Consider the following 16096-nt stretch of genomic DNA (forward strand, 5'->3'; position numbering starts at 1 on the left):
ACTAACGAATACAAATTTGATTAAGAGTTGACCCCTTAATAATGGAAATAAACAAAGAGACATAGAACAAAAGAAAAAAGAACAAAGTTCAACGATATTTATGACAGATTAACTCCCATTTCCACTCTACAGTAGCATTTGATTTTTATTTATTTATTGGGTTAATGTCATAAAAACCCTCAAGTTTTCAGGGTTTTGTCGGTTTTGCCCAAAGTTGAATTTTATATCCGTTTTTACCCTCACAATTTCCACAAAATGTTCGGTTTTACCCTTTTACCGGTGATAACAGGTTTTCCATGTTACCATTATATTAAATTCTCAAAAAAACCCTTAAGTTTATCGTTTTTTTTTTATGTTTTTACCCTTAAGTTTATAATTTTTTTACACTTTTACCCTAAGTATTTTTTTTTCATAATATACGTATTCATGCAAATCGTATTTATATACGAAAAAATATTTAATTAAATAGTGTGTGTATATATATATATATATATATATATATATATATATATATAGTGTGTGTGTGTGTGTGTGTGTGTGTATGTGTGTGTTTGCAGCGTTATACCATTTAAAAATAAACTAATATTTTTAGAATTATGAATACGTATTTTATAAATATAGTTTTTAGAAGTATAAATACATATTTTTATATTTTTAGAAATATTAATTTGTATATATACTTCTAAAAATATATTTATACTTTTAAAAAAACATATATCAAAATACATATTTACACTTGTAAAAATATATGTATATACTTATATAAACGTAAAAATAAATATTTATACTTCTAAAATACATATTAACATTTCTAATATATATATATATATATATATATATATATATATATATATATATATATATATATATATATATATATATATATATATAGACACACACACACGTTTATGATTGAACAAGTTATTTTATTGATATGCATATTTTTAAATACATAAACATACGTATTTGTAGTTATAAAAACATATTAATTTGGTTTTTTTTTGTTTTACATTTTAAACGGTTCATCCAGAAAATATATATATATACAGAGACACATAAAGAAATAACATTAAAAAAATGTAAATATAATATTTAATTAATTTTTTATCGTATATAAATATGATTTTTTTTGCATTGAATACGTATAATATTAAAAAAAATACATAGGGTAAAAGTATAAAAAAATTATAAACTTAAGGGTAAAAGCGTAAAAAAACTATAAACCTAAGGGTTTTTTTTGCGAATTTAATATAATGGTAACATGGAAAACTTGCTATCACCGGTAAAAGGGTAAAACCGAACATTTTTTGGAAAATGTAAGGGTAAAAACGGACATAAAATTCAACTTTGGACAAAACCGACAAAACCATGAAAACTTGAGGGTTTTTATGACATTAACCCTTATTTATTTATTTTTTTGGAACCGGCGAGATTTTACTAAAGACCAAACTTAACAAGATGCCAAAGAGGCCACAACCCAAAACATGTTATAAAGTACAAGTACAATTTAAGAAATACGCCAACTGTGGGGAAGGGGGCAAGTTACAGAATGCTAAATGGGTTATTAAACCACTTTCACCCAATTGCAATTTCCCATTTTACCCCTATGTTTAATCCATCCGTAAATCATAGTAATCCCCTGGTCCGCTGTTGTGGAAGGTTTTGGAGGAGTTTTGTTAAAAATCATGTTAATCTTATCATCCAAATATACCACAGAACGCCATAAACAATGTTTAATAGGATTTTCTTTTTCTTAGTGCAGTTCCCCCACTGAGCCGCAAACCTGATTATATCCTCCAATTTGGAAAATAATTGAGTACCAATGCCACACCAATCAAATATCCAACGTGAATGTATCTCTCGAGCAAATGAACATTCAATTAATAGTAAAATAGAAAGAAACGTTACGGCGAGATAAAAAAAAATCATGTTAAGTGGCAATCAAGGAATTGAATACAACATTCCTTTCTCTCCTATAGTAATTTTCATTACATACCGGAGCAGTTTTTTTTACATGATTCATTAATTCATTAATGGAATGATATATATTATAACTGAAAATTACTTTAAATATTCCATTAATATATTATAATTGAAAATTACTTAAAATATTAATATAACCTTCAATGATATTAATCTTGTTAAGTATTTTAAAACTTTAATTAAATATCTTTTTATTTTTGAAAAATAAATAACTTAAGTATTCTTATAATAATATTTAAAATTAAGTGGTATCTATTTCTTCACATTTTGTAAATCTTTTAGACGACAGATAACTATTTTTTTTAACTATTTACAACCCATCACTACAAAAAATTGTCAATCAGGACTTGATCAATCATGATCGCTAAAAGTAGAAAGAGTCGGTAAGTGATTTAGTGACCAAAATTTTCGTCACTAGGTCTGTCACTAAACTGATTAGTGACTAAAATATATAAGTGGTCACTAATTAGTGACTAAATATCTTCGTCACAAAATCTGTGACGATCCGTTCTGTCACTAAATGTGTCACTGTTAGGTGTGTCAAACCCAACAAATAATAGGGGTACAATAGACTTCAAATATACTGCTTTAATGCACTAAAAAACAGTACAAGACAAGCAGGGTCGAACCACAGAGACACATGATAAAAGTCTATACCTTTTTGTGGAAGGTACTTTGGTCACAAAGGGGTTTTTTTTTTCCAAAAGTTAAATAATGAAAATAACAATCTACTTTGAAAACATATAGAAAAAAAGGAAATAGATTTGTAAATAGGTTGTTGAAATGGTCCCAGTTCTAGTTCTCAATGTTGACATTTAACTTGATTACAACTTGATGTAATTCATGATTGTTATTCTATGTTGGTACTAAAATATATTAACACGCTCTAATACCTTTTGCTTGACAAATTATCTAACCAAAACACGCTCTTTGAGTAGACCTAGCTTTACTAATTCAACCTAAACATGCTCTTAAATTGTATTGAAAAACTGCATTAAGTTTTATACAAGCTTCCCAACAATGTTCATTTCTTCTCATACACTCAGAAGTGTGAAAACATGTGATATATGCTCTACAATAAGAAAACTTATTGTTTGTTACCAATTATTAACTTAATAGAACTATTAGGTGCCCTAATAGTTAATTAACTACACAAAAATTCAATTCATGAAAGTGGCCAATCAAACACAAATCAAATTCAAGGGTTCTAGTTTAAACAAAAACATAATCACTAATAGAATCACAAATCAAACATCAAATCACATGCTTCAAGTCAAATAATCAACATGTTTTGAACAGGAACTAGAAACTAGGGTTTCTTAGCCACACATGGCTAAGAACAAATCAAACAAGAATAAAGATGGAATTGAAATGCTTAATGCTTACAAAATGGAAATCAAAACTGTTTGCAATGATTAATAATATTCAAGAGCTCCAAATTTTTCCCAAAAATCGCCCTTTGTTCTCCAAAAACTGTCTCTCATTAAAAAATGGTGACTTCCTCCAATTTAGCTCCACAATTAACTGCTCACGTGCTTTCCATAAGACCATGCGTTTTTGGCATGGCCATGCCTTTTTCCCATGTGTTTCTAGCATGGCCATGTGTTTTGACCATGTGTTTTTAGCATGGCCATGCGTTTTTTTACTAAAACTCCAATAAGTCTTCAGACTTGGCTCCGTCTTCGGTCTAGCTTCACCACGAGTCATGTTGCTCAAATATAAGATGAAAAAGGACAAACACGACCTGTGTCGGTATGACACGAACCGTGTTTCAAACGTAGTCATTTGTTATGATGATATGCAACGACTCGGGTTACGTCTTCACATTTTCTTCCATGGCATGACCGGTTCATATTTTCTTCATGCTCCAATGCTCCAAGCTCCAAGCTCCAAGGTCTAAGTTCCAAGCTCGCATCCATAGTTCCGATCCTCTAAGCTCCATAATGCCTAAAAAATTAATCAAAAATAGTGAATTACCAGGCATTCTGGATAAAACATGCAAATGCCAAATAATTAACTAAATGCAAGAATTATGAAGTAAAATGCAATGAAAAGATAGAAATAGACGTTCAAAATAGGTACATAAAATGCACCTATCAGTCACTAATCAATAAAAGTCGTCACTATTTTATCCAATTAGTGATGAGTGTTACCTGATTAGTGACGATAAAAACCCTTCACTGTTTTATCTAATTAGTGACCATAAAAGTCGTTAGTGGTTTATCCAAATAGTGACCAGAAAAAGCTGTCACTAATTTTTGTTGTTATTTATTGTATTTAACCCATTTAAAGCTGTCACTAATTTTTGTTGTTATTTATTGTATTTAACCCATTTAAGTAACTAGTCAATGATAAGATATACTATAATCCATTTATCAAAATATATATCCTCAAATGATAAGCATTAGTTGTTCTCAAATTTAAAGGAACCTACAATATTCACCTTTGGACAAGATATTCAAAGAAGATGGATTCAACCACTTTTTTTACCATGAAAAATAATACAAGTTTGTATCTCATGGCCGACAAAAGAACAAATAAGAGTAAAATAAGTAGATGTTAACTTTCATTGCAATCCACAACCTTGTTTCAATCACACATTTTATTTTGATTGCAAAAGTAGATCATATTGAACATCTATCAAATCAATAGTTTCAAGTGAGAACCTAGTAAAACTGGAAGATGACAAAATGATTGTACATTGATGTTTTTGCATTTAAGAACTATAATGCACCGACCCTTATTCTTCACCCACAAAAGAAGTATAAATAAGACAAAGAAAACAAATGGTGGGATGGCAAAGGACCTGGACACATTTGGGATCACATATCGAGGGCCAAGGGTAGAATAAGGATTTTTATCTGAATATTCTGTATTTAAGGAATGTTAATTGTTTGTGTGAGGTCAACCGAGTTTTGTTAGAACTTTCTCTTGGAAAAATGATAATTTCTCGAATTGTTATCTTGTCAATCCGTATTCAGTATTCAGTTAAGTAATCATTTGAATCTCTTTTTATTCCCTGTTATCTTTAATTGTAATAGAAAGTATCATGGAGGCTGCAGGCATAACAAAGTGGTATTAGGGATGGGAAGGAAGGTGGCATTGGGAAGGAGGGGCAAGCAACAAACAAAAGATTTGAAACCTTGGAGTCTGCCATGAGTCATGTTTATAAAAGATTGGATGCATAGTCTCTTCATATCAAACACCAACATCAGACAGATATGATGACCTCTATTGAGTTAAAAATGATGAAATTCTTCAAGTGGTCCTCAAGAACAACTCTGGTGGATATGAGGAGGAAGGGGGAAAGAAGATAGCTGATGGAGGATCTAGTGGGGGCATCAACCTACCCGTGGAAGAAACACCCAAGGTGATATCCAATTTCGTGAAGAAAATCAGAGGTGGAGGTGAAGGAGTTGGCTCAGGAGGTGGTCACAGTGGCTGGTCTGGGTGAAGTCATGGAGGAATTGGTTTCAATGGGGGTACATATTGGAGGTTCAGGAAGCTCTGGATATGCCTCTTTTTGATGGAAATTTCCACGATGGATGGGTTCTATGGGCATAAACATATTTCAAGTTTTATCATTTATCGGAGGAAGGCAATATTGAGGTTGTCGTCGTGGCTTTGGTGGGTGACGCTCTCCTGTGATTTCAGTTGGAACTCCATAGGAGACCGATATTGCGATGGGAGGAGTTGAAATCTTTGCTCCTCTGGCAGTTCCGTCCGTCAAATGCCGAAACATTGCACGAGTAATGGCTAGCAATGTCTTAGGTGGGATCGATGTTGGAATATCAACGAAGTTTCATCGAGTTAATGGCACTGCTGAACAACGTACCAGACGACATATCCATGGGGAAATTCATCAATTGATTGAATCCGAAGATTAGGTCAGATGTGAGACTTCTTGAACCCTACGCAGTGGATCATGCACTTAGACATTAAGGTGGATGACAAGATAAAGGCCCAATAAAGCAAGAAAAGAGGCCTAATTTTGATAAGTAACTCTGGTACCATTCCGAAACCGACTCCATCAACCGGGGTAATATACAAGTCTCCTTTAATCACTCCCATCAAAACCACCTTCTTTTCACCGCGAACGTCAAATTCACCCTCACAGTCTCAAGTAAAAGCAAGTAACAAAGTTTGACGTTTAACTGATAACGAGCTCTAGTACATGCAAGAAAAAGGGTTTTGTTTCAGGTGTGACGACAAGTGGAGCGCATGTCGTAGATGTCGGCATCGAGAGCTCAGTGTTTGTGTTCTCCTCACACGGGAGGAAAGAGCCAGCCATAATCAGAGTGTGAGGAAGAATCCAATCTGGAAGTAGAACAAAAAGCCTCAGAGGTAACCAGCCTATCGGGAACTTGTTTGAATTCAGTTTTGGGAAAAGCTAACCCTAAAACCCTCAAATTACTAGGAAGGTTGACTAATGATTAAGTGGTGGTGGTGATTGACCCGTGTTCCACCCATAATTTCCGAGCCTTAGTTTTGGTCGAGAAATTTAAGCTCTAGTGATCCCATCAGAAGGGTTCGAAGTGGCAATAGGCACCAAATTGTTGTAAGAAGAAAAGGGAAGTGTGAATGAGTTTCCTTAAGCTTACATGGAGTGGTTATCAAAGAAGAATTTTTTCCCTTATATTTAGGTAGTGCGTATGTGATATTGTGAATCCAGTGGTTAGAAAAAATTAGGGCCAGTGGATCACCAGTTGGACACATATCATGAAGTTCAACGTCGATGGGAAAACCATTACACTCAAAGGAGATTCATCTCTCGATCGTGCCAAGCTAACCCTAAAAACAATGATGCATACCATTGGGTCAGTGGGAGAGGAATACTTGTTACAGTTTTCTCATCTTACAAGTGAAGTAGGAGAGCAACAAGATGTTTCCAGTCCCGAACTCTTAACACCCTTACTTCAACAGTACCACCAGGTTTTCAAATGGAAGGGTGACCTTTCCCCACATCGGAATCAACAACACTCAACCACCCTCAAGGAAGGTACATAACCTGTATCGTTTAGACCTTATCGATACTCTCATAACTAGAAGTCAGAAAATGGGAGACTACTCAAGGATTTGATATGTTCGAGAGTCATACAACCCTCAAGGAGCCCGTTCTCGAGCCCGATGTTGTTAGTTTAAAAAAAACAGATGATTCATGGAGGTTTTGAATTCATGACAGGAACTTGAATAAGGTAACCGTCAAAGACAAGTTTCCTATTCCAATGATAGACAAAATTATCACTAATTACCGGATGGATTACACAGGTCGAGAGTCTATTCCAAGTTGGATTTGAAATCGGGGTACCACCAAATACGCATGAAAGAAGAAGACATACCGAAAACAGCTTTTCGTACACACGAAGGTCATTACGAGTTTCTGGTCATGCCCTTCGGGCTTACGTACTGCCCGACGACCTTTCAGTCGGTGATGAATGAGATATTTAAACCATATTTGCAAAGGTTTGTGTTGGTTTTTTATGACATCCTCGTTTACAGCCCTAATAAAACAAAGCACGTAGAGTACTTGGAGATTGTCTTACAACTGCTTACATACCACCAAATCTATGCTAACCCAAAAAAAATGTGAATTTGGAAAGGGAAAGTTAGCATATATGGGGCACATCATCTCTCAACAAGAGATGGCGGTAGATGAAGACAATGTACAAGCCATTAAAGCATGGCATATACCAAGAAGCATCAGGGATTTCAGGGGTATTTGGGACACACTAGAATTTCATCGCATGGTATGCGACAATTGTAGCTCCATTAAATGACTAATTAAAAAAAGAATGTTTCTAGTAGAATGAACAAGCTACCAAGAGTTTTAAAGCTCTCAAGAATGCCATGATTCATGCACCGATATTGGTAACGCATGACTTTACAAAAGACTTTGTGTTAGAGACAGATGCTTCGCATGTGGAAATTCGGGTCGTTATCACAGAAGATAATCACCCCATAGCCTTCTATAGTCAAGTGCTCGGGACCAGAAATAGACTCAAACCTATTTACAAGAAGGAACTTATGGCGATTTTGATTGCAGTTAAGAAGTGGAGACATTACCTAATGGGATGACACTTCACCATACGCACCGCTAAGAAGAGTCTCAAGTATTTAATGGACAAAGATATGTGGGATAAGAGTATCAGGAATAGATGTATAAGTTACTCGATTATGATTTCGAAATTCATTACAAACCAAGAGCCTCCAATAAGGTAGTTGACGCCTTGTCATGAGCGTTCAATTTCACTACCGAATTATGTATGATCACTCCTTCTTGGATCATGTCGGAGGAGAGCTTGTGGAAGGAAATTGAGGTTGATCTCTCGTCCAACAGGTGCATAAAGACATAACAGAATCCGGAAAGGTGCATGCTATTTCACGGTGATAGCCAATCGGGTGTTGTATAAAGGGAGGTTAGTTATACCTCACAAATCAACCCTATTCCCTAAACTCCTTAAGGAGTTCCATGATTCGGTGGTGGGTGGCCAGTCGGGGGAATTACGAACCTACGATAGATTAGCATTGGAATGGTATTGGGTTGAAATGAAAAAAGGGTTCAAAATTATGTTCGATAATGCAGTACTTACCAAACACAAAAGGCCTTAACCACTCCCAGTACTGGACTATTGGAACCATTCCATCTCAAGTATGGGAAGAAATAACAATGGACTTTGTGGAAGGATTGCCATGTTCCTACGGGTTCGATACAATGTTGGTGGTTGTGGACCAATTGAGTAAATATCCACATTTCTTAGCCCTAAAACATCATTTTACTACAGTAGGGATGGCTGAAGTGTTTTTAAAGAAAATGGTGCACCTTCATGGATTTTTAGTGTTTATAGTATCAGATCGTGACGGGATCTTCATGAGCAAAATTTTGAACTAGCTATTCCGTCTCAAAGGTAATATGCTATGTAGAAGCACATCCTACCACCCCTAATTAGATGGTCAATCAAAAATCACCAACAAATCCTTGGAATTGTACCTTCGCTACTTCATCAGGGGAAACCCCAAATCTTGGTACCAGTGTGCATTGCCACTAGGCAGAGTTCTGGCATAATACAACATTTGTTAGGTCAAAAGTTGTTGTGAGAAGTCAAATTGTAGGATCTTTAATCGAAAGTGTCTGTGAAAAGCGAATGTCCATGTGACTTCGTTGTCTTAATCTATTTACAAGGCATCTATAATTTTTGTATTGTGATGTTTAGTCCTTATATTTTTTGGTCCGTGAGTACCCTATAAATAGGGTAAGTACTTATAGTATAGTGTAAGAACTTTAGCATTAGACTTTACCATTTTTTACTCGTTTTCTCTCTGTACTCTTCCAGATTTATTAAGCTGAAAACCAGATCGTATTTAGATCTATGTCTTCTTACCCGCTTTTCATAATCGATTGACTTAAACACATTTCAAACAAAATATAATTTGGTATTAGAGTAGGAATCATTACATCGATTGAAGAATTATTTCACGTTTCTGTCTGATTGAGTCGTTATGTCCGATTCAATCTTTCCGCAAGATAGAAACATAATTCTTTCTGTAATCGATTGTGATTAATCGATTATGCATCCATTTTTGTTATTCGATCTAGTAATAAATTCATTTATCTTCAAGAAATTCTTCTTTTCATTGAATCTGATGGCAAATCTCTACTTGGATCTGCAACCAAGATCTTGATGCTAGTCCCAGATTACTATGATCAGTAGCCTGATCGCATGGAGGATTACCTTAATGGTATCGATGAGGATCTCAGGAGATCGATCGAGACTGGACCTTATCATGCTGATTTGTTTCAAGCCATTGGTAACACTGGAGCAGTTGAGGATATGTTTGCGCAAGGGAATAAGAAGAAAGCAAACAACAAAAAAATGTGTCTCTATGAAATGTGAGGAGCTCTTCCCCCTACCGTTTACAATTACATTTGAATTTTCCCAACAACAAAGGATATTTGGGATACTTTGAAAGAAAAGTATCAATGCAACGAAATAACGAAGAAGAGTTCTGTGAAGAAGTGTTTGTCTGAATTTGAAGAGTTTAAGCAAAATGAGAATAAGAGTATTAAGGCATACTATGACAGGCTAAATGATTTGATCTTCAAATGCAATCGGTATGGAGTGATTCGTACAACCTTGGAATTTAATCTCACTTTTGTTTACGGACTTATTAAAGAATGCAGAAACGTGTGTATGATGATAAAGACATAGGCGAATTTTGATACATATTCGTTATCGAATCTGTATAACATTCTGAAAACGCACGAATCGGAGGTGATATAGATTGCTGAAGAAAACAAGATGAACTTTGGAGGTACGCTGGCGTTAGTGTCCAAAACAAATGAGAAGGAAGAAGAGTCTGAAGATGATGCGAAAGAAGGTGAAGAAGGTTTTCTTCTTAATTCTAACGATGAAGATGTTGCCTATTACTCGACTAATAAGGTGAAAAAGGTTTACAAGAAGCCAATAAGTGGAAATTTCAAGAACAACTTGGAGAAGAAGCCGATGACGAATGTTCGTAGAAGTCAGAAAGGAGTTTCGAAAGTTGAGAAGAAAGAAGAAGAGAAGAAAGTTGAGATGAAGTTAAAGGGTGATTCGGGGTACAACTGTAACTATTGTAATGGTCACAATCATCTTGATAAAGATTGTATGTTGAGGAAGAAATAGGACAAGAAAGAGAAAGTGAAGGATGAAGCCTATTATGCGAAAAGGCTTGAAGAAGTTCGTAAACCCAGTTGGCAGATCAGGGGCATCATAAGCATATGGGACCCACATGTATTCGTGAAAACAAAATCTTTCTCATCCAAGAATTTCCTAGCAATATCAGGTCAGTGGATTGGAGTCCCTGGTGTCACAACCAACGTTAATGTTTATGGACCAAAATCAATTGGAGACAAAAGAAACTTTGGATGGATCTGCTTAATCTAAAAAGAACCATAGATGGAATCTGGATATTCATTGGGGATTTTAATGCTGTAAGGAACGAGGATGAAAGATTTAACTCCAGGTTTTGTAAATCCACTGCTGCAGATTTTAACAAGTTCATTGCAATGGCTGGTCTTCAAGAACCCAAACTAGGTGGGAAACGTTTCACATATATGTGTGATGACGGGATTAAGCTGAGAAATTGGATCGATATTTGGTTTGTGCGAAGTTCATTGCCCAACAACCCCTTACCATGATAATTGCATTGCCACAAGAACACTCTGATCACACTCCTCTGTCCTGAAGCCAGCAAATCAAGATTTTGGCCCTTCCCCTTTTCGATTCTTTAATTCTTAAATACACAGGGACGATTTTGACATGACTTTCACAAACGCTTGGAACTCCTTCATGGGTTTTGGCACACCTGATATGTTCCTAAAAGCAAAACTTCGCCATGTCAGGAAGGTCATCAACAAATGGAGGAACATAAACTTGATGAAAGAATCAAACTTGCTTGTTCAATTAAGGAAAAGAGTGGAGGACCTTGAAGAAACGGCTGAAACGAGAATCTTAACAGAGGCCAAACGATCTGAAAGGAGGGATTGTAAAAGAAAAATTTGTGAATTAGAGAACTTTGCTAAAATAGATATTCAACAAAAAGCAAAAATTAGATGGTTAACGGACAGGGATGAGAATACATGCTTCTTTCACAACATGATCAAGAGCAAGAATCGTAAAAATAGACTATATGGATTACTAATCAATGGGGAGTGGTGTACTGAACCAGCAGATATCAAACATGAAGCCTTCCAATTTTTTGCCAATAAATTTCACGAAAACTTGTGAGAGAGACCAAAACTGATCAATGAAGATTTTAAAATTTTATCTTTAGATCAGAGTGAATTTCTTGATTCACTATTTTCACTAGAGGAAATAAAACATGCAATATGGAGTTGTGGCGGGGACAAATCACCAGGCCCAGACGAATATACATTCAAGGCGTTGAGAAATAAGTGGGACCTAATGAAACATGATATCGTTCGATTTGTTGCATATTTTGAATCTTATGGCATGTTTGCTATGGGGTGCAAGTCGTCATTTATTACACTCATTCCTAAAGTTAAATACCCATTGAATCTTGGTGACTACAGGCCTATTAGTCTAATAGGTCGTATGTACAAAATTGTGGCTAAAATTCTTGCATCAAGACTCAAACGAGTGGTAGGAACTGTGGTCGATGAAGTCCAATATGCATATATCGAAGGAATAAATATATTTGAGGGTCCCCTAGTCATAAATGAAATTTGCACTTGGGCTAAAAAAGCAAAAGAAAAGATCTTTTTATTCAAGGTGGATTTCGAAAAAGCATTTGATTCATTAAATCGGGCCTATCTTGACTCAATCATGGATCAAATGGGCTTCAGTCAAAAATAGAGGGGATGGATACACGGCTGTCTCTCTTCTGCTAGAGCCTCTGTTCTTAAAAATGGATCACCCACGAACGAGTTTTCTATCACCAAAGGAGTACAACAAGGTGACCCATTATCATCGTTCCTCTTTATAATTGCAATGGCAGGCTTAAATGTTGCTATTAAGAGTGCTTTGAAGAAATCCCTTGTCCATGGTATCAACCTACCACATAGTGGTCCAATCCTATCCCACTTATTCTATGCCGACGATGCAATCTTTATGGGCAAGTGGAGTAATTACAATATCAAAAATCCAGCAAGAATTCTGAAACGCTTTTATAAATGCTCCGGATTAAAAGTCAACTTTCACAAATCACGTTTATTGGGCATGGGAATCACAGATTCCGACCTTCAAAGTCAAGCAAAAGTACTTGGATGCCTTAAAATCTCATTACCTTTCACTTATCTCGGAGTCCCGGTGGGGGTAAATATGCCGTTAAAAAAGAATTGGAAACCGATAATTGATAAATTTCAAACCCGTCTCTCAACTTGGAAGGCAAAAACTTTATCTTTTGGAGGTAGATATTTGTTGATCAAATTAGTACTTAACAACCTTCCCACTTATTACTTTTCTTTGTTCAAAGCCCCAAGTGGAATCATCGACAAACTTGAGAAAATGAGAAGGAAGTTCTTATGGAGTGGGAGTGATACCGGTTCAAAGATACATTGGGTATCATGGTCGAAAGTTGTTGCATTAAAAAAAACAGAGGACTTGGAGTAGGGACGTTAAAAGCTCAAAATATTGCTCTACTCACGAAATGGTGGTGGAGACTTAGAGAGAAAAGTGGTGGTTTATGGAGAGAGTGCTTAACAAGTATCCATAACTTAAAACGCATGCCCGTAACGAATATTGCAAAAATCTCGTTGGGTAGCGTATGGAGAAACATTGCCAAAGCCATCAAAACTCTCCCTGAATTCGATATTAATTATCATGAGTTGTTTACATTAATTCCTGGATCGAATGTTAACATTCTTTTTTGGAAAGATAGATGGTGTGGTCCCTTAACATTACAAGAAAGGTTTCCTCACTTATACGAATTGGAATCGGCTAAGCTATGCTTAGTTTCTGACAGAATTAATAGTTCCGGGTTCTCATGAAGGTGGAAGACGCAAGCTATGGATGAGGAAATCGCGAATGATTTGGGAAATTTGTGTTTAATGATTCAGGGGGTTAATACTCAACCTGTGCAGAATGGTTTTCGTTTCACCCTCACCCCGATGGAAATTACTCAGTTAGCACTCTTCGTAATAAAATTGACACCAATATTATCCCTCACATTGGTATAAAGATAAACTGGTCAAAGGTAATTCCTCTCAAAATTCGTTGTTTTAATGGATACTAAGATGGTGTGGTGTATCGAATACTCATTTCGATAAGGTCACAAACTTCCTCAACTTTGCTGCTACATAGGGAAATTGTCCACGAAAGAAGGAGAGGCTGATTGCGGTGTGTTACGCTCTTCTATGGTGTTTATGATTAGCCATGAACAATTTGGTTTTCAAGAAAATACACACAAACCCTGCAAGGATTGCTGACGAGGTGATTTCCCAAACTTATTTATGGTTTAAATTCAAAACAAAGATGAATGAATGTAGGTGGATCGAATAGAGTATTTCCCCATTATGTTAATTATTTTGTAATCCTCATTTTGCTATTGTACTCTGCCCATGATCTAGTTACTTGCTAATCATGTGACTTTTATTTTCATATATATATATATATATATATATATATATATATATATATATATATATATATATATATATATATATATATATATATATATATAGAGAGAGAGAGAGAGATAAGTTCAATTGAGAAAATAAAAAAGGTTGAGAATGGGGGAATCATTCTCAACCACTCATTTATTTTTGCCGCAAAAGTCTCCGTTGTACCAGCGGAAATGGGAAAGAAATAGACATGTGTTTTCCAACAAAACATGTTTCCTTAAACTATGCTAATCATTACCTTAATATATACAAAAACATAGTTATTTTTTGTTTTTTTAATTTTTAAAAAACTATTTTTATCGAAAAATGATTTTAAATATACCAAAATTCATGATTTTTTATTCTCTACAAATAGACATCCATATTGATATAGTTTTAAGATAAAATAATTTTTTTTTTAATATTTTCAGTTATCGTTATTCATAAGTGAATAAAAATACATTAGATTTTTAGATGATATCGTTATTCACTTGTAATTATTAGATGATATATTCACTTATGAATATTAGATGATATTTTCATATGTAAATATTACATAGTATTACATGGTATATCACATGTGGATATTACATAATATATTCACTTATGAATATTAGATGATATATTCACTTATGAATATTACACAATATATTCGCATATGAATATTACAAGGTGTTTTCACAAATATATATAATTTTTATATGTTATTAACATATGAATAACATACAGACTTGCATATTTGTTTTTTGTTTTAATAATCATATACTGATTCAGGTGAGAAAACATATTTATATGTGAATATAACGTGGTAATTTAGTTTATGCATTTAATCAAACAGTTAGAGTGCATACAAATTAACTTTTTTTAAAAATGTTAAAAACATGATACTTTGACTATTTAAATCTTACAAAATAGTAGATTAATAGAGAATTATATGAAATTTTTCAGAAAAAAAAAAACGATTTGATCATTTTCTAACCTTAATTTTGAAGTTTTATTTGATGATCGATGTTGAATGAATGATATGAAGTGGATTTTTTGTTGATTATCGATAATGTTGATCTAATGACGCTGGGAGTATAATTAATCGTAGATGTTGAAGATCTGATCGTATTCAAGCAGAATTGAAGGTTGGATTAAAAGAACCAAAAACGAATTTTTGTTGTCAACTGTTGAATGGTGTTGATAAATGTGTTATTGACGAAGATCGACGATTGATTAACATTGGATGACGTTGATGATGGTTTAATTGAAGAAATCTGGAAGATTGTTGAAGGTTGGAGGAGAAATTTGGATGATGAACGATCGATTAGGAATGTGTTTGAACTGTTATCTAATTCTCTACAGTTACGTATTTGAGATTGAAGGTTATTATCATATTTACAAGTTTGTCACCGTGTCTTTTTATGCTTATATTAAATGATTGGCTGCGAATGATTCCCTCATTCTCAACCTTTTTTTTCTCAATTGAACCATCTCTCTCTCTCTCTCTCTATATATATATATATATATATATATATATATATATATATATATATATATATATATATATATACACTAGGTGTAAGACCCATGTATTACATGAGTTCATTTAAAAAAAATATGAAAATTCTAAACATTTAAAAAAGTTTGAGATTATAAGAATTGAATTATTAATATTAAGATGTTTTTTTTTTAATTTAAACAAATAATTTAGATAAATAAACAAAGGAAACTAATGAAGTTTTAAATTAGAAATGTTCAAAATAGAAGGAAAATCAATTATTGAAATTGATATGCATTTATTATTAAATTTATTGCAATTACTACATTTAAATATTATGTAGATTTTAATAAAATGAAAAAAACCACAAAATGCCATGTTGAAAAAGTTTAATTGAAAATAACCATAAAATGACATGTAGTCAAATCAATGATAGTGTGACATGTGACAAATTATTTTTCATTTATTAAAGTAGATTTGCGTTTCCAGAAAAAGCAATATAAGTTTTTTAAAACACGAAAACTCCTAAA

The 16096-nt window shown here is 34.0% G+C and overlaps 1 protein-coding gene across 1 annotated transcript; it reads left to right on the forward strand.

Moving 5' to 3' along the window:
• The first annotated feature begins 10888 nt into the window (after positions 1-10888).
• On the forward strand, positions 10889-12338 carry LOC145104431 (uncharacterized). The gene is made up of 3 exons (XM_079041682.1): positions 10889-11121; positions 11270-11637; positions 11797-12338. The coding sequence occupies exons 1-3, from the start codon at positions 10889-10891 to the stop codon at positions 12336-12338; spliced, it is 1143 nt and encodes a 380-aa protein (XP_078897808.1).
• Positions 12339-16096: the final 3758 nt, after the last annotated feature.

The sequence above is a fragment of the Lactuca virosa genome, chromosome 4 (genome assembly GCF_052849685.1).
Source record: "Lactuca virosa cultivar CGN04683 chromosome 4, Lactuca_virosa_CGN04683_v6, whole genome shotgun sequence".
In the NCBI taxonomy this organism is placed as follows: domain Eukaryota; kingdom Viridiplantae; phylum Streptophyta; class Magnoliopsida; order Asterales; family Asteraceae; genus Lactuca; species Lactuca virosa.